General features: G+C 54.2%; 1 protein-coding gene across 3 annotated transcripts in view; it reads left to right on the top strand.

Annotated features, from left to right (window-relative positions):
- STX1A (syntaxin 1A) overlaps positions 1-21,984 on the top strand; it is a 70,280-nt gene that overhangs the window by 16,877 nt on the left and 31,419 nt on the right. For all 3 annotated transcript variants that reach the window (XR_007779144.1, XM_030231682.2, XM_050981818.1), the window contains exons 2-3: positions 131-208; positions 1,319-1,418. Coding sequence is in view for 2 of the 3 variants with exons in the window: in XM_030231682.2 (XP_030087542.1) it covers positions 131-208; positions 1,319-1,418 (178 nt within the window). In the remaining variant the exon portion in view is untranslated. The remainder of the gene's footprint in view (positions 1-130; positions 209-1,318; positions 1,419-21,984) is intronic.

The following is a 21,984-nucleotide window of genomic DNA, read 5'->3' as shown; positions in this document are numbered from 1 at the left end:
GTGTTTGCCCCAGCTCCTTGGGGCAGGTTAGCACGGGAGAAGGGGAAGGTTCCTCACAGGAGCTCTGAAATAGGCCATGAACTCTGCAGGAAGCCCTGTTTGATGCCTCTCTCTCTCTGTGCTGTTGCAGGCCAAGGACAGTGATGATGATGATGAAGTCACCGTCAGCGTGGACCGGGATCGTTTCATGGATGAGTTCTTTGAGCAGGTGAGAGGTTTGTTCCTCCAGTGTGACCTTGAAGCTGCTTCAGACCTTTCTGCTGGCACCAGGGCGGGTTGTGGGTGGTCCAGGCTCCCTGTGGCCACTGGGGATGGGATGAAGGTCCTGCCCTGGCTGGTGCTGCTCAGCTGGTGCTCAGGGTTGTGCTGAACACCAGGAACTTGGCTTCCCTGCAGACCTGAGCCTCTGCTGCCCTCTGGACGTTTCCCTGCTCCTCCAGGACCCAGCCAGGCTGTTGCCCAGGCCATGGGAGCAGGGAAGCCTCACCCCCAGCTCTCAGGCCTTTCCCCAGAGCACCTCTGCAGAGCAGCAGTCTCTGCATGGCATTGATTTAATTTGGTGCCTCCCGTTCCCAAACAAGAGGTTGTCTTCTGGCATGTGGGTGGCTGTAAGATCTGCTTGCGGATTTTTAGCACACCCTTAGCATGGCATGTGTGTGGGGGGTGTTAAAATGGATCTGTGCAGGCAATGGAGTGGGAACTGGGATAAATCTGATGTGCAGGTGGAGGAAGATGAGCAAAGGAGTGGTGTGAGCCGAAGGAGAAGGCTGAGTTAGAGGGTGAGCATCCTGGCAGGCAGAGAACACAGGAGAGGTTTCCCCTCTTGGGTGATGCTGTAGTACAGAAGTGCAGGGGAAATGCCAGAATGGATCTTTTGGAAAGTGAAGTCTCTCTGGAATGGGGGGTGAGGATCAATTTGGGCATTTCTGGAGCTTTTTATGGAGCAAGGAGCCTTGGGGGATTGAGCCACTACCAGCCTGGCTTGTGCAGTCTCAGCAGTGCTTTGCCAGTGGCACGGAGTCTGGGAATCAATCTGCTGCTGATTTATATAAATCCCAGAAGTTTCTCAGTGTATCACAAAGAACAGAGGACATACAGTCTGTATTACACTGCTGTGACTCAGAGCTGGCTGGTGGGATGGAGAAGGGCTGATTCCACGGTGGTGCTATAGTTCCAAACTGGAAAATATTTATCCAGGAGGATGTTTGCTGTGGTTCAGACATGTCGTGGTTGCTTTGGAATAGGGTATAATAATCCCTTCAGTTTCCAAGAGTCCAGGTCTGTCACAGACCACCTGTCTTCTTGTCTCACTTCACAGGTGGAAGAAATTCGAGGCTTCATTGATAAAATTTCGGAGAATGTGGAAGAAGTGAAAAGGAAGCACAGTGCCATTCTGGCTTCCCCCAACCCTGATGAAAGTGAGTGAGCTGTGAGCCCTGTGTGTCCTGTGGCTCCTTGTGGTGGGTGGCTGGGGCCAGGCACAGTGCCCTGGCTGTGCAGGTGTTCACAGCTGGGTGGTGAGGGAGGGCTTGGGCTGGCCTGGTAAGTGGTGGCTTTCAGAGCTGGAGAGGTGGTGAGAGTCCAGGGAGGGGATTTCTGCAAGGATGGGGCAGTGTGGAGGCTGGGAAGAGCAAGTGGCTGTTTCTGTGGTGGTTGGCTGTTGTCTTGCCCTGGGCTGCCTGGAAAAGTCCCAAGGAGTGGATAAAGCAGAACAGACCAAGTGTCACCTGCTTGGGCCCAGAAATGTTGCAGCTCCTCTTTGAGCCAGATGTGGGCAGCTGGGACCTTGCATCTCTGTCCTGGGGACAATTTGTTGCTGGCTGGTCAAAGAGTCTATCCCTTCCAGACCTCTCTCTTCACCAGCTTTTTCCTCCAGAGAAAAGGTTTGCTGCCAGGAGCTGGAGTTAAGGATTTGAGCACCCAAAGGATGGCAGACATTTGGGTGTCTGGGGAATCTGGCAGAGTTAGAACTGTGCATGCTGTGATCCCCTGTTCCCAGAGGAGCTGGCTGTGGGGTGGTGAGGTCAGTAGAGGCTTTCCAGCGTCAGTGTCTGCAAAGCCTTTACTGTGGAACAGGCAGATCTGAGGGCTGAGCTGGGTAGGGAGAGCAGGGCTGAGCTCTGCAGGGTGGGGCTGGAGCCTGCCCCAGCTCACCTGCAGAGGGGCAGCCCTGGGGTGGGACTGGAGCCTGACTCACCTGCAGAGGGACAGCCCTGGGGTGGGACTGGAGCCTGACTCACCTGCAGAGGGACAGCCCTGGGGTGGGACTGGAGCCTGACTCACCTGCAGAGGGACAGCCCTGGGGTGGGACTGGAGCCTGACTCACCTGCAGAGGGACAGCCCTGGGGTGGGACTGGAGCCTGACTCACCTGCAGAGGGACAGCCCTGGGGTGGGGCTGGAGCCTGACTCACCTGCAGAGGGACAGCCCTGGGATGGGGCTGGAGCCTGACTCACCTGCAGAGGGACAGCCCTGGGGTGGGACTGGAGCCTCACTCACCTGCAGAGGGACAGCCCTGGGGTGGGACTGGAGCCTGCCTGGGCTCACCTGCTGAGGAACAGCCCCTGGATCAGCTCAGCTGCCCCCAGCTCCACTTTCAGTGTAACCCTGAGCCCAGGTGGCTCCTCTCTGCCCAGCTCCATCGTGGTGCTGGTGTCACAGGGCTGTTGGATGCTGCAGGGCTGACCCTGCAGGATGGCTCCAGGCACTGGCAGCCACCTTTTGGCAGAGGTGTTGCTTCCACAGGCTGAGCACTGCTTGTGCTCCCAGTTACAGAGGCTGGAAAGGTGAGACCAGGTCTCTCTCTGCTCATCCCCCCTCTTCCCATCCATTTCTTATTTACCCAGTGCAATTCCATCTCTGCTTGTGGAATTGTGCCTGGAGGTCCCAGGAGGGTGCCCACACACACATTGCACTGCATCCATGTTAAATCAGTAGATTTTGTAATTACTTGAAAGGAATGGCTCTCCTAAATTGTCTCAGGCTCCCCTGTCCTGGCAGCTTCTCCTCAGCTAAAATTTCCTTGGCCAAGCCTGGAACTGAGGGATTTTCTCAAGGGAATTCACATGTCTCAGGCTATTGCTCAATCATCCTCCAGGCCCTTGTGCTTTCACTGTGAGATGTTGGAATGTTCCTGTCTGGGATTATTCAGAGAGGAGCTGCTGTGCTCCTGGCTGCTGCAGTGGCATGGGGTCCACTTGGGGCTGCAAAGGGCACTCATGGCCTAAAAGCATAATAATCTATTTAAAAGTCTGAGATGTGCAGTGAACAAGATGTGGTGACATTCCCATGACTTCCAAAAGCATCCAGGACCTTGGAAGTGCTTCTGGTTTTGTTTTACAGCATCACTTTGCCTTGGTATTGTAGAGAATTCAGTTTGTCTCATCAAGAATTGTTTGGACAGGAAGAGAGGAGCCACACATTAATCTGAAATCAGTGATCTGTGGCATTGTGGTGTGCTCAGGAGGGGTGGTAGGGCTCAGCAGTGGACAGACTCAGAATCACTTTGAGTTGGAAGGGACCTTCAGAGATCATCCAGTTCTACATCCCTGCCATGGGCAAGGACACCTTAAATCTACGCCAGTGGACCACTTGCACCAGGTCCAATGTGTCCTTGAACACTTCCAGGGATGGGGCAGCCACAACGTCTCTGGGCAGCCTTTGTCAGCCCTCACCACCCTCAGTCTGACCCACTACCCCATTGGATCATTCTGGACCTCTGAACCTGCTCTGCCAGGCCATTGTCTGTGCTGGCAGCCTCACCCCCTCCCTCCTGTGTTCCTGAACCCACAGAGAACCTGCTCATGAATGCAAATTTGTAACCCAGGGCTGTGAATTTATCAAGATTAATTTGGAAATTCAGAAACAAGTTCCCACGAGGCATGGCAGGGGGATGGAGCCAAAGGGCACTAAAATGTAGGTTGTGAGAGGCTGATTTTGGGATGTGCTCACTGGAGTGTGCTGTTTAACAGGGCAAGGAGTGACACCTGGGATGGCCATCAGGGCAAGATGTTGCTCCCTGCAGGGATTTGGGATGCTGCTCATCCCCTTGCTTATTTCTTAGTGATCTCCAAGTACTTTAGCATCTTGTGGAACTTTCACTGCAAGATGAGGGGAAATGTTCCTCCAGGAAATAAGAGAATGTCACGGACTTCTCATCCTTGTCTGGAGGCACATGTGCTGTGCAGCTTGCTTTGGTGTGGGTGTAGCTTCTCCATCAGAGATACAAACTCCTTGAACACTACCAGCAAGTCCTTCCTGGAGCTGGAGGACTTTGGAGTGGGGCTTTAGGCTGGAGCAGAACTGGGCTGGTGGTCTGGGAAGTGTTTGGGCAGTGGTTGGGGTTGCTGATGGAGGGATGGATGGAGAGGTGTGTGGTGGCTGCTGGTGCATAGCTGCTTTCTTAGGGTCAGTAATAGAAGAGAGGAACTCCATGGGCACAATCCCACTGGAATCTGCTTTTTAAGTGGCTGTGCTTAGGCAGATGAAGCCCCTTGGTGTCCTTTGTTTGCAGGAGAAAGTGAGGTCCAGTGTGAGACCTGGACCTGCCTGGCATGCGGAGGTGCAGGATCCATGGAGGGGCTCATCCCTCCCTTCCTGCTGATCCGTCTTCTGGCTGCACAGACTGTTTTTGGATCTGCCTTGCCACTGCTGCCTGGGCTTATTTTGGAGCCCAGTGGGTGGGGAGCTGGCTGGCTTTGCCACTGAGACAGCGAGGTGACAGCCCGCGGCTCCGGCAGGCTCGGAGCTGCTGAGGGGCACAGGAAGGTGTCCCCACCCAGTGGGCAGTGCCATGGTGGCACTGGGTGGGCTGTGTTCCTCCTTAGGTTGGGGCCATCCCTGTGCTACTCCACATTTAAGTCACAGCTCCTGGCAAACCCATTCCTGAAATCCTTTCTGAGTGCTGCGGCTGTTGCTGCTCCTGGCGCTGCAATCAGCTGCTCCTGCTTGGTCCTTGGTGCAGGCCACATCCCAGAGGAGGTGGCTTTGGGTGGCATTCCAGCCAGCAAGCAATGAACTCACATTTGCTGTTTTCCTGGAGTGGTCAGGAGGGGTTGTGTGCCATTCCTCTTCTCTGAGCACAGTCCCTCCAGTGGCCGTGCTCCTGTCTCTCCACACTGGGTTATGTAAGACAGTTGTTTGCTCCATGAATTGCCTCTGGGAACAGAAATCTTCAGATCCCAGCTTGTGTCTCTCAGCCTGTCAGCTCAGCCCATCTCTGCAGGCTTTGGGAGGCCCAGTAAGCATTTCAGACCTGGAAGCAGGTCCATTCCAGCTGCACCAGCACAGAAGGGGAGGTTCACTTCCACGGGAGCTTGACTTCCAGCTTCATCCCTTCAGCTGTGCAGGCTCAGGGTGGTGGTGTTTGACACCAGGGCACAGGTGACTTTGTTCAGTCTTTCTGGCTGCTGGGAGTTTCTTGGAGAGTGGCCCCTGTTGTTCCCAGCAAAGCATTTTCTGGTGGAGAGGTGTGTCAGGTAGGCAAGGACACAAGCTGTAGCTGCTCACTTCTGTCTGATGCTGTTGAGCTAGCACTGGCCTGTGTAAAAAAAAAACACTTTGGAGCTGTCTGGGTGCTGAGGTGCTGGCTGGGCCCCTCTGAGCTGGCTCTGTGCTCTCCTGTAAGCACAACCTCACCTCTCAGCAGGTCCTTAGGGAGAGTGTCTCAGCAGGAAGCCCAGCGTGCTCCAAGGAGCTGCTGCTCTGCTGCTGCTGGAGGAACAAGGCTGGGGCTGGCTCCTGCTGGAGCTGCCCCCTCAGACATGGCTTTCTGGGCCCTCTCAGCTCCACTTACCACCAGGCAGTGGTTTTCTGGGGTTACTTTCCCCTGGTGCCTGGTCCCACCAGGGCAAGGGGGGCTTCCTTGCACGCCAGGAGCTGCAGCAGTGCTGTGTTGGAGGCTGCAGGCTCAGGGCTGTGATGCTGCTTTGGGAGGAGCAGTGGAGAGGAGAGGTGAAGGTGACTTTGTTTGCTTGTCTTCTCTTTGCTCCTTCATCCTCTCCCAGCTTCCCTCCAGTGGGAAATCAGAGACAGCCCAGACTTCATCAGACTTTGAAGATGAAGCAAGTGTAGCCCCAGCAGAGTAAGGGATCTGGGAAAAGGTGTCTGGGCACGTCCTGGGCACAGGAGAAAAAAGCAACGTATCCCCCATATTCATCTTCTGCTGTCACCCTTCATCTGCAGCCTGAGTGGAGCTGGGAGCTGTCCCTGCCCCTGGCCTGAAGCAGGGACACATTCACAGAGTGGCTTGGACTGGCAGGGACCTGAAAGCTCCTCTCATTCCACCCCCTGCTGTGGGCAGGGACACCTTCCACTGGACCAGGTTGCTCCAAGCCCGGTCCAATGTGGCCTTAAACACTTCCAGGGATGGGGAAACCTCAGCTGCTTTGGGCAACCTGTGCCAGCCCCTCTTGGACTGACATTTTTCCCCCATGTCCAACCTGATCCACCTCAATTCAACACCACTGTCCTGTGCTGTGTCCTTAGAGCTAGGGGCAGCTCCAGGGTGTCTCAGAGCAGAGAGGGAACATCCCCTCCCTCCCCTGCTGCCCTCACTGCTGAGGGTGAGCCCAGGAGACATTTGGCTTCCTTTGCTGCCAGTGCCCATGGCTAGGTCAGGTCCCATTTGTCACTTCCCAGAATCCTCCAGTCCTTCCCTGCAGGGTGTTCTCCATCCATCCATCCATCCATCCATCCATCCATCCATCCATCCATCCATCCATCCATCCATCCATCCATCCATCCATCCATCCATCCATCCATCCATCCAGCCATCCATCCATCCATCCATCCATCCATCCATCCATCCATCCATCCATCCATCCATCCATCCATCCATCCATCCATCCATCCATCCATCCATCCATCCATCTCTCCATCCATCCATCCTTCCATCCATCCATCCCTCCCTTCATCTCTCCAGCCTTGCCCCAGTCTGAGCTGGCACTGGGGATTGCCCTGACCCAGATGCAGGACTTTGCCCTTGGCCTGGTTGGCTGTCAGGATGTGGAGGGGCTTTGATGGACATTAAATGGTGAGTGGCCCAGGGGGATGGATGATTCTGGTTGTTTCCTGCAGCTCCTGCAGTGGGGCTGAGGCCGGGGGACACAGCAGTGCAGCTGGTGGATGTCCTGGTCCCTAGCAGGGTGGGAAGGGCTGGGTGGCAGCAGAGCAGGCACCCAAGGGGACAGTGAGAGCAGGTGCCACCTGCCCTGTGGCTCTCAGCATCCTGCCTCTGTGTCCTGCCTCCCCTCTGCAGGCAGTCCCAAGGGAGTGTTCTCAGCCTCTTTTCACCCATGGTCGGTGCAGCTGTGGCTGGGGTGTGATGTAGAGACTGGAGGGGTGTTTGGTGCAGGGAGGGGGGTTCCTCTGCACACTGCGGGGGTCCAGGATCTCCCAAACTCTCTCCAACACCTCACTTGGCCTGGCCATCCCTAGCTGTGTGGTGCTAATGCTACCCCTGGCCCTTCTGGCAGTGCCACACTGTGCTTGGGTTGCCTGTGTCACACAGATACTTTGTCACCCGTGCAGACGCTGCTCCAGCTCCATCTTGGAGGAGTTTTGTCTCTCCTGCCCATAATCCTTGTTGAAGGGCCTCTCTAGGACATACCCTCCAGTGATCTTCTTATTTCCAGCCTGAGTCTGTTCACAATCGATTGGCACACCAGTGTCAGCCCAGGAGCAAATACATTTTGCTTAAAGAGCTGTTTGCCCTTCTGGCTTCATCCTGGCAGGTCACCACAGCAGCTCAGGTGTTTTGTGTAGGCTTTGCACAACCCCAGCCTTCCCAGGCTCCAGCACCAGCTCTGGTTTTATAGAGGTGGGTACCCCAGGTTTTGACCCAACTGCTGGTCAGTGTTTGTTGTCCTTTTCAGGCTGGGTTGCCCTTCACTTCCTCTGTGGAAGCTGGGATCTGTGTGGGATGGGCTGGGATTCCCTGGGTTTGGGTGGTGGCTGCTGTGCTTGGGTAGCCAGAGGCAATGTGTGTTTGAGGGACATGGGCACAGAGAAGGCTGGCAGGTCGTGGTGACATGGCCATGTGTCACCCTGTGGGCACAGCTGTCCTGGGAGTGACCACTCAGCTCTCCCCATGGTCTCTGGGAACGAGCTGGCAAAATGCCACCCTTCAGCCCTAAACCAGCCCAGTTCCTCCTGGCACTGCCTGGGGTGCAGGCAGAACAGGGGCGAGCGTGGGCTGGGAATGCTCAGGGCACGGTGCCAAGGAAGCCTGGGCTGTGAAGTGAGGGATGCTCAGGCCGTGGTGCCAGGGATGCCTGGGCCATGAATTTAGGGATGCTCATGCCATGGTGCCAGGGATGCCTGGGCCATGAATTTAGGGATGCTCATGCCATGGTGCCAGGGATGCTCAGGCCATGGAAGCAGGAGTGCTCATGCTGTTCTTGACCTTCTCTTTGCCAACACCTGCCTGAGGCTCCCACAGCCATGTCGTGCCAAGCATGGTGGCACCCACTGCCAGCCCTTGGGTGCTGCCCACAGGAGCTGGACACATGGACTGTTGGGAAAATCCCAGCTCTATAGAGACAGGGCAATTGAGAGGCTTTTTAAAAGATTTTATTCCATTATCAGTCTTGTTGAAGGGTGAGGCATAAGAGATGTAAAACTCACCACCCTTCTATCAGAAGCCACCCTATTTCCTGGTTACAACATCTTATAAGTGTTTTTCAGCCTATTAGCTTTAGCCACACAATGCTGCTAATATTTCTAACACAAATCACCTGTATTTTTACCCCATGTGGTCTTGCTGCAATGCACCTTTCACAATTCTGATTCTCTAAAATATCTGGTCTTTTTTGCAAGGCCATAATTTGAAACTTGTTGAAACTTGTTTCTAGTTCAATCTCTCTCTCAACAATGTCATCTCTATTCCATGGCCTTCCTAAGCCAGCACTCTCAGTTGCCCTGTCTCTGTAAAGCTGGGATTTTTCCAGCTATTGACTTTCTGTGCATCATCTCAGTGCTGCAGTGAGGCTACCTGGGACACCTCTGTCCTCTCTTCCTGTGCCCCTGTGGCTGTTTCTTTTGTTTCCCCTGAATGTGCTGTCCCAGGTGATGTTCCCTTTTCCTGTGCAGCTCTCCTGCTCCATGACCATCAATATCCCTGATCACCAGCCCCCACTGTCTGCTCCATCACCCTGAGCAGTGCTGGGTGATCACACACAGAGTGCAGTTAATATCAATTAACTGGAGTCTAATTCTTGGCAACATGTTAAAAAAGAATCATAATCAGCTGTTCTCTAATTATTTTGGGTTTAATTTAGCCCAAAGGTTTAGTGAGGTGCTGCTGCTCCCATCTCAGTGCTGTGGCTCCTTGGCTCTGTGTGACAGGCCATGTCACAGTGCCCCAGTCCCTGTTCTGTGTGCTGGGATGGAGTGGGAGCCCTGGGAATGAGGGCACACGAGGCCATCACTGCCCTGAGCCTGTGGCACCCTTGTCTCTCTCTGCTGGTTCATGCTGTGTGTGGGACTTTGATCCCACTCCCCTGGTGGTTTCCAGCCCTGGCTGCTCCCTGAGCCCTGGCTGGGATCCACCTGGCTGGGTGGGTGAGCCAGGCTGGCTGCACAGGGAGTCTCTTGGCCCTCTCCTGACTCTTTTCATCCAGGGAGGTAAGAAAGAGGAAGGAAGGAGAGAAAGGAGCCAGAATGTGGGGGGATATGGCAGCTGTGCCCCTTGCTGCCTGGACTGGCAGAGCTCAGCTCCAGTCCAGGGCTCTCCCAGCCATCACTGGGTGCCTGGGCTGGGGGCTGCCTGTGGCACTGTGGGGTGTCCTCAGGCTCTCCTTGACTCTTCCTGCTGGATTTGGAGTGGTTCCCAGCTGGGCGCTGTGTACCAAGGGGAGAAGAAGAGCCAGAGACCCCTGTGTAGCAGCCAGGAGCCCTGCCCTGTGGGCAGTGAGCTGGGCTGTGGCGTTGTCCCCAGCAGGTGGGATGCTGGGTGGCACTGGTGGCATCAGTGGCACAGCTTTGGGTGTCACAGACACTGGTCTGTGGTTGAGTTTCATCTTCTTCCAGCATCCAGGATCCCCCATCCCCTCTCCATCCCTTCAGTCCTCCTCCTGGCATGGACATGCCTGGCATTCCTCATACTTTTGGCTCAGGTTTGGCACTGTCAGGGTGGGGGGAGCTGTTCAGGGGGGTGTGAAGACCAGAGGGTCTGAAGGACAGAAATATTGGGGCTGCTCTGGAAAGTGCTGGGAGAAGGGAACAGCAGGATCAGCAGTGGCAGCCCAGCAGCCACGAGGTGAGGAGGCCAGCCCTGCCCTGTGCAGCTGTGTCACCACGGCTGGCACAGCACTGACACCCCTGGGTGGGCCATGTCACCCAGCTGTGTGGCTTCCTGGGGGGCTGCCTGTGCAGGCAGAGAGGGGCAGGGACCCCGAGGTGGGGAGGGTGCTCTGAGCAAACCCCCTCCAGCCCCAGCAGAGTTCCTTTTGCTGCTGGAGCTCTGCCTTCTGCTGCTGAATGGTTGTCTTGGTGCTGGCACAGGGGATAATCCCTTCTCTGCAGAAATGGGTTTAGGAGGGCTGAGCTGAGCAAGCCCTAAATCCTTTTACTCTTTCCTGAGATTATTCTGATGTGTGGGAAACTGCTGCTTTCTAGGCATGCTGAGAGCAGGAGCAGCAGGGTCTGCTCAGTGGAGCTGGGCAGCAGCACAGGCAGGAGGAGGAGGAGGAGGGTGGCCAGAAGTCCTGGGATCTCTGGGACCTCAGCATCACCCATGGAGATCCCACTGTGGGTGCACCAGGAGCTCCTGCTATGGGCCCATTGCAAGAACTGACTCTACAAAGCTACAACTAAATTATTGAGAGGGGAAAGAGTCGGGGAGAGTGAGTGGGAAAGTGCTGGGAATAGCTTGAGGAGGAATTATTGATGAAAATCCATTTGGATTTGGAAAGGCAGTGTCTGTCTGTCCCCCTGGGTGACAGTACTCACGTGGGGCAGGGAGGTGTGTGTGGCTGTGCTTCAGGTGGGAGGAGAGGGAGAAGAAATCAATCAAAAATGGAGAGTTCAGGCAAGCAGTCTGAGGAAGTGGTAGCCAGAGCAGGAAATCTGGGTGCTGAAGGAGCCTGGGAGCTCTCACAGGGGGCATCCACAGATGTGGATTGGGTCTGGTGGAGGGGGGACATTGCTGGGTGGGTGCAGGGCCAGCTTTGCCTGGGCTGGTGAGGGGGGTGGCCACATGCCAAGGAGGGCAGTCCATGGCTGCAGCGTGGGGCACCTCATGTTGGACAGGGCTGGAGCCTGCCAGAAATGGCTCCTCTGACCCCTTGAGCTGTGTTGTGTCTGGAAATGAGGGTTCTCTGGACTGGTGGTGGGGTCCTCTGCTGTGGAAGCTGCAGGTGCTGTGGTCACTTTGGCTGCCCATGGCTTGCCAACATCAACTGATGAGGAGAAACTGGAAGAGGAATTGAGGGGTGGACAGCCAGGATACCCAGTGGGACACTGGACAGGCTGCTGGGAGAACAGGTTGGATGGTGATGTCACCAGCTCCAAGAGACTCCTGGAGCCCTGACAGTCCTGGGCAGCAACCAGGTGATCCCAGCTGGAGAGTGGGTCTGACACCAGGGTGGCAGTGGGTGCCTGTCCCATCCCTGACTGATCAGTGCAGAGCAGACTCCTCACAGAACCAGCTCAGAGTGACCAGGGTCTGAGGGGTCAGGCTGGGAATTGGCAGAACTGGAGGAATGAGCTGTTCTGCCTCAGCCCAGGGCAAGCCTGGCACTGTGCACATCTGCCCTGCTGTCCCCTGCCCTCCCCACCACTCTGTGAGCTGACTGGTCCAGTCAGGAGTGGGGCTACAGCTGCTTTGAGCTCAGGCCAAGCCAACAGTGCTTCTGGAGTGTTCCTGAGATACCTGGGGCCTTTTTCCTGCTGAATAGTGACAAAAGAAAGGCACCTGCAGTAGGATGTCCAGTCAGGTGGTGCTGGCCCCTGGCATGGCTGTTGTGCTGCGTGTGGTTCTGCATCCAGTGTTCTACCCTGTGCTAAAAACAGCACTGAGCCTGGAGAAAAAGAGACTCAGGAAGGACCTTCTTGCTCTCTAAACTCCCTGAAAGGATGTAGCAAGATGGAAGAAAATTTATTCCCAGAAATTGTGGTCAGGCAGTGGAATAGGCTGTGAAGGGCAATGGTGGAGTCACCATCCCTGGAGGGATTTAACAGATGTGGCTCTTGGGGATGTGGTTAGTGGTGGCACTGCTGGGTGAACTCCATGGTCTTGGAGGATTGCTCCAACCTAAATGCTTCCATGATAATCCTGTTCCTTTTTAGAGGCAGTTCACACAGTGCTGCCAGAATCCCTGCAGTAACCAAGTGTGTTGCTGTCGTTCTCAATCCTTGTGTTAGGAGAAAACATTCAGACAGCAAATATCTCCCATTTCCCCTTGAACTCCCCCCCAAAATCCCTGTATGTTGCAGCCTCACAGCACCACCCACGTTCTTCATGAGGCTCCAGCCCACTCTCTCAGGGTCTCTGCCCACTGGCCCCTCCTGCCCCCGTGGTTGATGTAAGGGTGCCACCAGCTGCGAGGCTGCCGTGGCGTGGGTGCAGCACCAGCTGCACTCAGGGCTGGGAATAATGATTCCCTGCATCCCAGGAAGATGATTAATCACCGTGGGGGCACTGCTGCCCATTTGCTGTTCCTGGAAACCCTGCAGAGAGCTGGTTGGAAGGGCTCTGCCTCCTTGAAGTGCCTGGGAGCTGCTGATCCGGAGCGGGTGCTGCTCGGGCAGCTGCCAGCCCAGCCCCTGCAGGCTGATCCCTGCAGCCAGCCCAGCCCCTGCAGGCTGATCCCTGCAGCCAGCCCAGCCCCTGCAGGCTGATCCCTGCAGCCAGCCCAGCCCCTGCAGGCTGATCCTTGCAGCCAGCCCAGCCCCTGCAGGCTGATCCTTGCTGCCTGCCTAGAGCTGCCTGCCTGCCATCCAAGGGCTTGGAATCCCACTGGCAGAGCTGGCACGCTGGTGTTCACCAACCTGGCCACCCACCCACACACACACACACACATGGCCTGGACATCTGTGGGACATTCTTGAGTACCACTTGGATCTCCTGTTTCACAGAATCACAGAATCACTGGGTTGGAAGAGATCTTCAAGATCACAGAGTCCAACCCAGCCCCAATACCTCAACTCCACCCTGGCACCCAGTGCCACATCCAGGCTTTGTTAAACACCCCCAGGGATGGGGAATCCACCACCTCCCTGGGCAGAAGTTTCTGCTCAGTTTCCTGAGCTGGGCAGTGTTTGATATCATGAGCTGCCCAAAAGCTCAGTCAGGACTTGGGATTTATTTTTGTTTTCTCTTGTAAGGCTCCTTTGCTGTTTCCTGGCTTGTCTCCATCCCCTCTGCCCAGCTTGAGCTGTTGGCAAGGGGACTGAGGGAGTTGGAGGACTTAGGGGCTGGTTTCATGCATGTTCCACAGCCCAGACCAGTGTCTGTCTCCTGGCTTCTTCCCCACCATCAGTGTGAGCACTCCCTAGCCTATCTCAGGTCCTGGTGAGGCTGGGGCTGTTTGCTCAGAGAGTTTGGGGTGGGTTACAGCTTGTGTGGGTACTTTGAGGGTCTTGAATGGCAGGGGCTGGGGATGGCGTGAGTGGGCAATGGTTCTGGGGGCTAGGGCCACACTTAGAGCTTCAGTCTACAAAAAAGAGAGAGCCTGCTGCAGCTCAGGCTCTCTGTGAAGGCACAGCTTCCTCGTGGTCACATTCACATGCTCTAGTGTGGCATCCTCTGTGCCTGCAGGGGGACATCCTGCCTCACCATGGTTTTCATCACAGGCTGCAGGGAAAAGCTCTGCTCTGGTGCCTGGAGCACCTCCAGCCTCTCCTGCACTGGCCTCAGGGTCTGCAGGGCTTTTTCTCTCCCATGTTCCCATTTCTTGCTCACAGCTGCTGTTGGACATTGTTGGTAGTTTTTCTCAGCTTGTGCAGACTGTCCTGCAGCCCTTTGGCACTGGCTGTGCCCTGCAAATGGGCAGCTCCTGGTGAGGGTCTTCTGACAGAGAACACCCCTGTAGCTCCCCTGCTGCAAGTGCCAGCAGCTCCCATAGTACTGGGTTTGGAAGTTCATGAAATCATGGATTTGCAGAATGGTTTGGGTTGGAGGGGACTTAGGGGCTAACCTTGTTCCACCCCCTGCCATGGGCAGGGACACCTCCCACTGTCCCAGGCTGCTCCAAGCCCCATCCAGCCTGGCCTTGGGCACTTCCAGGGATCCAGGAGCAGCCACAGCTGCTCTGGGCACTCTGTGCCAGGGCCTCAGCACCCTCACTGTGAAGAATTTCTTCCTAATATGTAATCTAAATTTCTCCTCTTTTAGCTACAGGATGCCCTCCATTCCTCCATCCATCCTTCTGCATCCTTGCCTGTTCTTTCATACCTGCTGCAAAGTGTTTTATTGGCCAGAGTTGAAAAAAATTCTAGAAAATCAGGAAAGGGTTGAGTCAGCATCTGATGCCTTTGTTCTTGTTTTCCACAGCTTGAATCAATAAGTTGCAATGTGAAACTCTGAGCTCTGTTTCCAAGAATAAATGTCAGCCTTTGGGAACTGAAGGACTGCACAGAGGTCACTGATGTCCCAGATTTCTTTTGGCAAATGGGACTTCAGCTAGAAAGTCCTTCTCCACAGAGCTGCTCTCCATCCATCCCTCCATCCCTCCATCCCTTCCTCTCTATCCATCCCCTGGTCTTTGCTGGCACCAGGGATTGTCCTTATCCAGGCCTGGTTGACCCTCACAGGGTTCCCATGGACCCACTGCTCCAGCCTGTCCAGGTCCCTCTGGATCCTTCCCTCAGCACCACTCAGCTCAGCACCATTCACAAACTTGCTGGGGGTTTGCTTGATCCACAGCCTGTGTCCTGATGGAGGTTTGAGCTAGTTCTGGCTCTAGTATGAACTAATCCTGGTCCTAGTACAGACCCTTGGGGCCCCTCTTGTCCCCAGTTTCCTCTTGCACACTGAGCCATTCCCTGCAGCAGTTTGGACACGACCATCCCCCTGATTCCCTGTCCCTCCATCGTCCCTCTCTTGGCAATTCCAGCCTCCTCAAGTGCCCCCAGCTTTCCCCCTGCAGGAGCTCCTCCCCAGTGCCTGCACAGCTCAGAGCAGCAGTGATTCAGCCACGCTGGAGCTGTCCTGCATCCACCAGTGCCTGTCTCATTTCTGTGCTGGCTGAACCTCCAAGGGCACGGCCAAGCTTCCAGCAGGCAGTGAGGAGCTGTTCCCATCAGGAGCAGAGGGCTTCCCCGTTCTCCAGGGGAGGATTTGACCTGTCAGATAGCCAGTCCCAGGAGAGAACTGCTGTCTGCATGGCTGGGCTGTGGCTCCTGCATCCCTGCTCTGCTGGGTGGGTGCTGGCTGGAGGGAAGGGACCCACAGTTTGTGTGGCCACCATCACTGGGCTGCCTTGCCACAGCACCAACTGGCAGCCCCCCTCCTAGGGTGGTGATGCTGTGGGTCTTGGATCTTGATCCTTCAACTAGAGCAGAGCTGTGGGAAAGGGCCCTGAGGTATTTCCAAGTGAATTTAGCAGGCAGGTGTAAATAATAGATGTGGGGAGCAGCTGAAAAGTGAAATATCATGGAAAAGTGCTGCCATTCCAATGGGACACTGCTGCTTCTGAGCTGGAGATCATTCAGTAGGAGAAGAAACTCTCCCTGATGTGTCACTTGGCTTCTTCCCTGGCAGTTTGCTGCTGAATTACCAGTGCTGAGACCCCCTGCCTGTGATCTCTGGGTGCTCACTGTGCATTGCAGATGTTCCACAGCTCCATGAGCACAGGGTGGGATGGAGCTGTGAGCCTGCACCCCAGGGCTGCCCACACCCTGGATACCCCACTGCTTCACTGGGGCACTCAGCCTGCTGAGGCTGCCCCAGAAGAGATATCCTGGCCTGGGCATGGGGCTGGGTTCGTGGGGTGTGCTGATGCTGAATGATTTTTCTCACACCTGAGACCTTCTCCCTAAGGTAGCTGGCTCGTGGATGCAGTTCCTGCATCAGTGGAGTGCTGGGCTGCCCTTTCAGGGACCTGTCATGTTGTTAACACGCTCCAGTTCCCCTCCAGTTGCTGGTGATGTGCTGTGCCTGGACCATTCTCCTCTGGAGACGGTGACACGAGGACACATGGGCTGGGGAGGTGTTACCATAAATCCTGGCTTGTGACTGAGACATGAGAGATGGGCTTTGGGTTGATACTCCACACTCAGCAGCCTGAACAGGAGATGTTTACAGATGCTGGCTGATAGGGACAGAGAAATTAATCTGTCACTTCAGTCTGCACTGTGTTAGGGACAGGGACAGGCCATGGCTTAGCAGGGACCTCCTCACTCCCCAGAGCTCCCTGACAGGAGGGGGCAGCCAGGTGGGAGTTGGGCTGTGGGATGACACAGCCTCAGGCTACATCAGGGAAGGTACAGGTTGGATATTAGGAAAAGGGATAGGTTGGGTATTAGTAAAGGGATAGGTTGGGTATCAGGAAGAAATTGTTCACTGAAAGAATAATAAAATACTGGAATGCTCTTCCCAGGGAGGTGGTGGAATCACCATCTCTGGATGTGTTTCAAAAAAGCCTGGACATGGCCCTTGGTGCTGTGGTCTGGCTGAGGTGTTAGGGCACAGGTTGGACTGGATGATCTTGGAGGTCTCTTCCAACCTCATCATTCTGGGATTCTGTGGGCTTTGCTCCCAGGGAACAAGGGACAGGACAAGAGGAAACAGCCTCAGGTTGCACTAGGGGATATTTAGATTGGCTATTGAAGAAAATTTCATCATGGAAAGGGTTGTCCAGCCTTGGCACAGGCTGTGCAGGGCAGTGCTGGAGTCCCCATTCCTGGGTGGATTTACCAGATGTGTGGATGTGGCACATGGGGACATAGGTTGGTAGTAGTGGCCTTGCAGTGCTGGAGAATGGTTGGACTTCATCATCTCAGAGGGCTTTTCCAGCCTAATTGATTGTTGATTCTATGGCTGGGGAAATGGGATGAATTATTGATGTTTTGGGCACGATGGCTACCAAGGCTCTGGCTGGGCAGCACTAGGGCCAGACACTCTCGAAGGAGAGTGTGGCTTGATAATGGCCCTGTCACTTCCCTTGTGGTGACATGTCTCCTCCTGTGTCCCCAGAGCCCTTTCTGCTGATCCTGCTCAGTCCCTGAGGTCTGTCACAGAGAAATGTTTTTTGAGAGCAGGCAACAAATGTTGAAATTGTTTTTAATGCCAGCAGAGCCTGCTTAATAGGTTTAAGCATCTTATCTCTCAGCACTGTTAATGAGTTTCCAGGCCCCACAGAGGTGGAGCAGAACTGTGTTTTCCTAATCAAGTTATCAGTTTATTAGCAAAAATGCAAATAAAAGAGTTGCTTTGGATGCAACTAAAAAAAAAAAAAGGCTGTCTGGAGAAGCACTGAGCTTCATGGATAACAGGATCAGAGCAAGGCCAAAGAATTGTCCAGTAAAGAAAGTGAAAGGCAGCTGGGACGTGGCCTCTCAGATGTCTGGGGCTCTCTCACAGAAGATTTTTCCTCTTTTGAAGCTCTGAATGGTGGAAGCATTTATTGAGTCACTCCATGAATGTGCCCTACTGGTAGAAGAGCTCACCAAGAGTTAATGGATGATTAATTAGCTGTGAGGTAAATAATTAATCATCAAGTGGTATAGAATCCAGCAGGTCAGGACTTGGCTTCTGCTCTGTAAATGCTGATGTGTGTGCAGCTGAAGACCATCTTGTGCAGATATTCTTCATTAGCAGCCTCCCATGAACCACTTCCCTGGGCACTTTTATGAGGAGGGTGATCCATCATTGTTCTGGTGAATGCCAGGCTGCTCAGGGCTGGAAGGAGCCCTCAGGTAGCTGCACTTCAGATACTGGAGAGAAATTCTTCTCTGTGAGGGTGGGCAGGCCCTGGCACAGCTGGGGCTGCCCCATCCCTGGCAGTGCCCAAGGCCAGGCTGGGCAGGGCTTGGAGCAGCCTGGGATAGTGGAAGGTGTCCCTGTCCATGGCAGGGGTGGAACAAGAGGAGCTTTTTTGGTCACTTCCAATCCAGACCACTCCAGGTCCATGATTGTGCTGATCTGTGAGATGCCCTTGGTGCTGTTTTGGTCTGTTTTGATGGACACCATCTCCAGGTCAGCCCCTGAGTGAGTGTGTCTGTGTGTCTGTCTGTGTCTGTGTGTCTGTGCACACAAGGATGTTTGTGCCATTTCCCATAACCCAAGGGCTGCTGTTTTTGGTTTCCTGTAGCTGTCACCTCCATGGTCCCAGTCTGAACCTGGTGGAAGCCTTTTCCTCTCAGGTGTGGTCAAAAGTGCTGGGTGTCACAGAGTCATAATATCACAGACTGGGTTGGGTTGGAAGGGACCTGAAAAGCTCATCTTGTTCCACCCCCTGCCTTGGGCAGAGACACCTTCCCCTATCCCAGGCTGCTCCAAGCCCCATCTGACTCGGTTCCAGATTTGAAACATTTTCCTCTGCCCTTCAAACTGTAGCCATGAAGGGAAGAGCTCCAGGGGAAAGTTATGATGGAAAATAACCAAATCCTGACATTCCCACATACCAGAGTGAACCTGTGTCAGTTCCAGCCTTTCTCTAGTGCCATGACATGAAACCATCCCTCATTCCCTGCCTGAGGGCAATGGTTTGAACACTGGGTGACTTTTTATTGCAATGTGGGAAGTTTTGGAGTTGCATCAATATTTTAAAACTTGCAATAATCAGTTGGATATTACAGGTTGTATCAAAGGGTTTCCAGTACCAACAATTACTGGTCTTTAGTCTCTTAAATTAAGGATTGCCTTAAAAGATTGGTCATAGAAAGGTTCAGGAGAGGGAGGACTTTACCCTCAGGTAGAGAGCCCCTGGGTTCAAGAAGGAGCTGACCCTGAGCAGTCTCTGGAGCTCTGAGGGCAGTTGAGGCAGAATAGGTGCATTAGGATTTATCTGGAGCAAGAAAGCAGAGATGAGAAGAGAGTGCAGTTTGTGTCTGTGGTTACTTCAGTTAGTCAGGGGATGGAAACCCACGGGTTTCTCCTAAAAAGTTTCTGGCCAGAAAGCAGAGCAGGGCAGACTGGCTGGAAAGGGTTTTTCTGTGCTCCCTTTGGCTTGTTGAACAGTCTGCTGCTGCCTGCCCTTCTCAGCTGCAGGGAGCTGCTGCTCTCAGACTGACAGGTGTTCTCTTTGAAGCCTTTTGTTGAAGAAACAAGGCTGAAGTTCCAAAGTTCTCTGCCAGCCAAAGCCCTGGTGAAGAACCACGGCTGGAGTGACCTCTGCCAGCCCTTTCCTCTCTTGTCCTTTCCAGCCTGGTGAGAAGGCTTTGAGGGCAGGTGGCAATGTCAAGGCTTGAAAGGCTCCTGTTTCCAAGGGAGGAGCAGCAGGGCCAGTCAGGTGCTAGCTCTGCTCTCCGAGGGCAGCAGAGCCTCCTCCTTGTGTGGCAGAGAACATTGTCCCCCCTGTACCCCCACACACCAATCTCTGTGCCCCTTCTTGTCACCCCACCCACTGTTTTGGGATGAAAGGCAATTCAGACTTCATGCTGATGCCTTGGTTTTGGGACCAGCTCTGTCCTGAGCTCAGAGTCACCTGTAGAAGCATCTCCTGTGCTGCAGGTGGATGGTGACTCCACACTGCACTGGGTGATGATGGGGAGTCACATTTTTTTTCCATTGAGGGCTTAAAAGTTTTGAATAATGATGATAGAAGCAGCATGTCCCTGTCTTTGTCACCACTTCCTGATCAGGTTGGGTGTGTGAGAGAGGAGGTGGGATCTTTCTGTGCAGGTGTGGGCTTTCAGGAGGATGCAGCTGAGTGACTCATGTGTGTTCAGCCCGAGTCAGAAAGTAGGACACGTTTATGCAAGGCATGTTAACATCTCTTAAAAATGCCTCAGCTATAAGAAGTGCCTTATTCTTGGCATCCATCTGGGTTCTTGCAGAGACAGTGCTTAGAGTGGGTAATGGCACCATGTGTGGATTATATATCTCACCATGACCAAAAGGAATCTGGAAGATAATTCTGTGCTCTTGAGACTACTGCAAGGGCTTTTAATAGCTTCTGGTGCTACAGGAAAGCAGCCTGGTGGGAAAGCAAGTTGGAGAATGTAGGCAGAACATCACCCACCTTATTTTCTTCTGAATTTTAAGAAGATCCTGCTTAGTTCCTGCTGTTCCTCTTCTGCAGTGGTGGAGCCACAGCAAATGGAGCTGCTCTCAAGATTTAGCTGGGGAAGGATGTGTAACATTTGCTCTTAATTGAAAAGAAAATGAAGTGACATTTCCACCCTTCGTCTGGGTTTTTTTTTGTTTGCCCTGCTGTTCAGTTTCACATGAAAAAAGTGCTGATCAAAGGGCTTGTCAGTGTTTGCCATTGCAGCTCCATTTCCAGGTCTGAGCAGGGTGCTGGACACAGCCCCAAGGCCCTTCTGCTCTCTCACTAGAGAAGCTCTGAGCTGCTTTGTCCAGCAGCCTGAAGTCATTACCTTTGCTGATGAAGGGCTTCCCCTTGGGACCAGCCCCTGAACCCCCCACTGGTGGGAAGGTGGTCATTGATATGGATGGAGCAGCTGGGGATGATGTCCCATCAGCTGTGAGCAGCAGAAAAATGGGGGGAAAAAAGCATATTTATATGATTGAAGTCATTTGTCATGTGAAAAATCCAAATTCTTGTGATGTAAACAGGCTTTTCTGAGCCCCTGCTGGGGTCTTCTTGCAGTCAGCTGCTCTGGCACCTCAGCTGTGGGGAGAGCTGCTGCTGCCTTGCTCCATCCCTAGCAGGAGGACCATAATCCCCTGATCCCCCAGCACTGGTAGTCCTATTTCCAGTTTCAAACACAGGAGGAGACCAGCTTGGGGTCCCTGAAGGCACCAGGTTCTGAAGTGCCCAGGTTGGTCTCAAGCCCCACCTGGAGTTTTGTGCAGCAATTGTGGCTTGGTGGGACCTGGGACTTGGAGACCTTTCCTTCTTTCTGTGTGCCTGGGGCTCCTCATTAACACTGCAGGATGAATGTAAACTGAAAATCCCTTCCTGATTTGCATACAGGCAAATTGCACCCAGCAGGGCTGAGGAGGACAGCCCCATGTGGCTGCACCTCTGCCCTGAGCTGCTCTGGGCTCAGCTCCTGGGGGTGAGATGTTCCTGGGGGTGAGATGTGCTCTCTGACCTGGTCCTCCCCAGGGAAATGTGGAGCAGTCAAAGGACTGGAGCCCCTCTGCTGTGGAGACAGGCTGGGAGAGCTGGAGGGTTCAGCCTGGAGGTGAGAAAGCTCTGGGGATACCCTAGAGGGGTTCTCTAAACCAGCCTAAAGGGGGCTTTAAGAAAAGAGGGAGAGAATGACTTTTTATGTGCAAATAGTAACAGAACAAGGGAGAACAGTTTTAATCTAAAAGAAGGGAGATTAGATTAGATTAGATTAGATTAGATTAGATTAGATTAGATTAGATTAGATTAGATATTAAGAAGAAATTCTTGCCTGTGAGGGAGGTGAAGCCCTGCAGAGGCTGCCCAGAGGAGCTGTGGCTGCCCCTGGATCCCTGGCAGTGCCCAGGGCCAGGTTGGATGGGGCACCCTGGGAAGGCAGAAGGTGTCCTTGCCTTTGGCAGGGGGTTGGACTGGATCACCTTTGAAGGTCCCTCCCAACCCAGCCCCATCTGTGATCCTGGGATTCTCTGAAGTGCTGTGCAGGCTCCTGGTGCTCTGCTGAGCTGCTCCTGCTCTGGCACGGGCTCCCCTCTGCCTGTCCCAGCTGGGATGTGCAGATCCTGCTGTGTCTGGTGGAAGGGGCTTGGCAGGGCAGCTTTCCCTGTGTGGGGTGGTTCCGTGTCCCCCTCCAGGACAGCTCTGTGGAGTTTCCCAGCTGCCCAGGCTGGGGCAGGCTGGAAGCAAGCCCAGCCTGCACTCAGCAGCTGTGTGGGCAGTGTAGGGCACTGGGCTCCACAGCATGGGTGCTGGTGCTGATCTGTCTGGGAGCCTTCTCCTCCTGC

Source organism: Serinus canaria, chromosome 19 (assembly GCF_022539315.1).
Source record: "Serinus canaria isolate serCan28SL12 chromosome 19, serCan2020, whole genome shotgun sequence".
NCBI classification, from domain to species: Eukaryota; Metazoa; Chordata; class Aves; order Passeriformes; family Fringillidae; genus Serinus; species Serinus canaria.
This window is presented reverse-complemented; position numbering and strand designations above follow the sequence as displayed.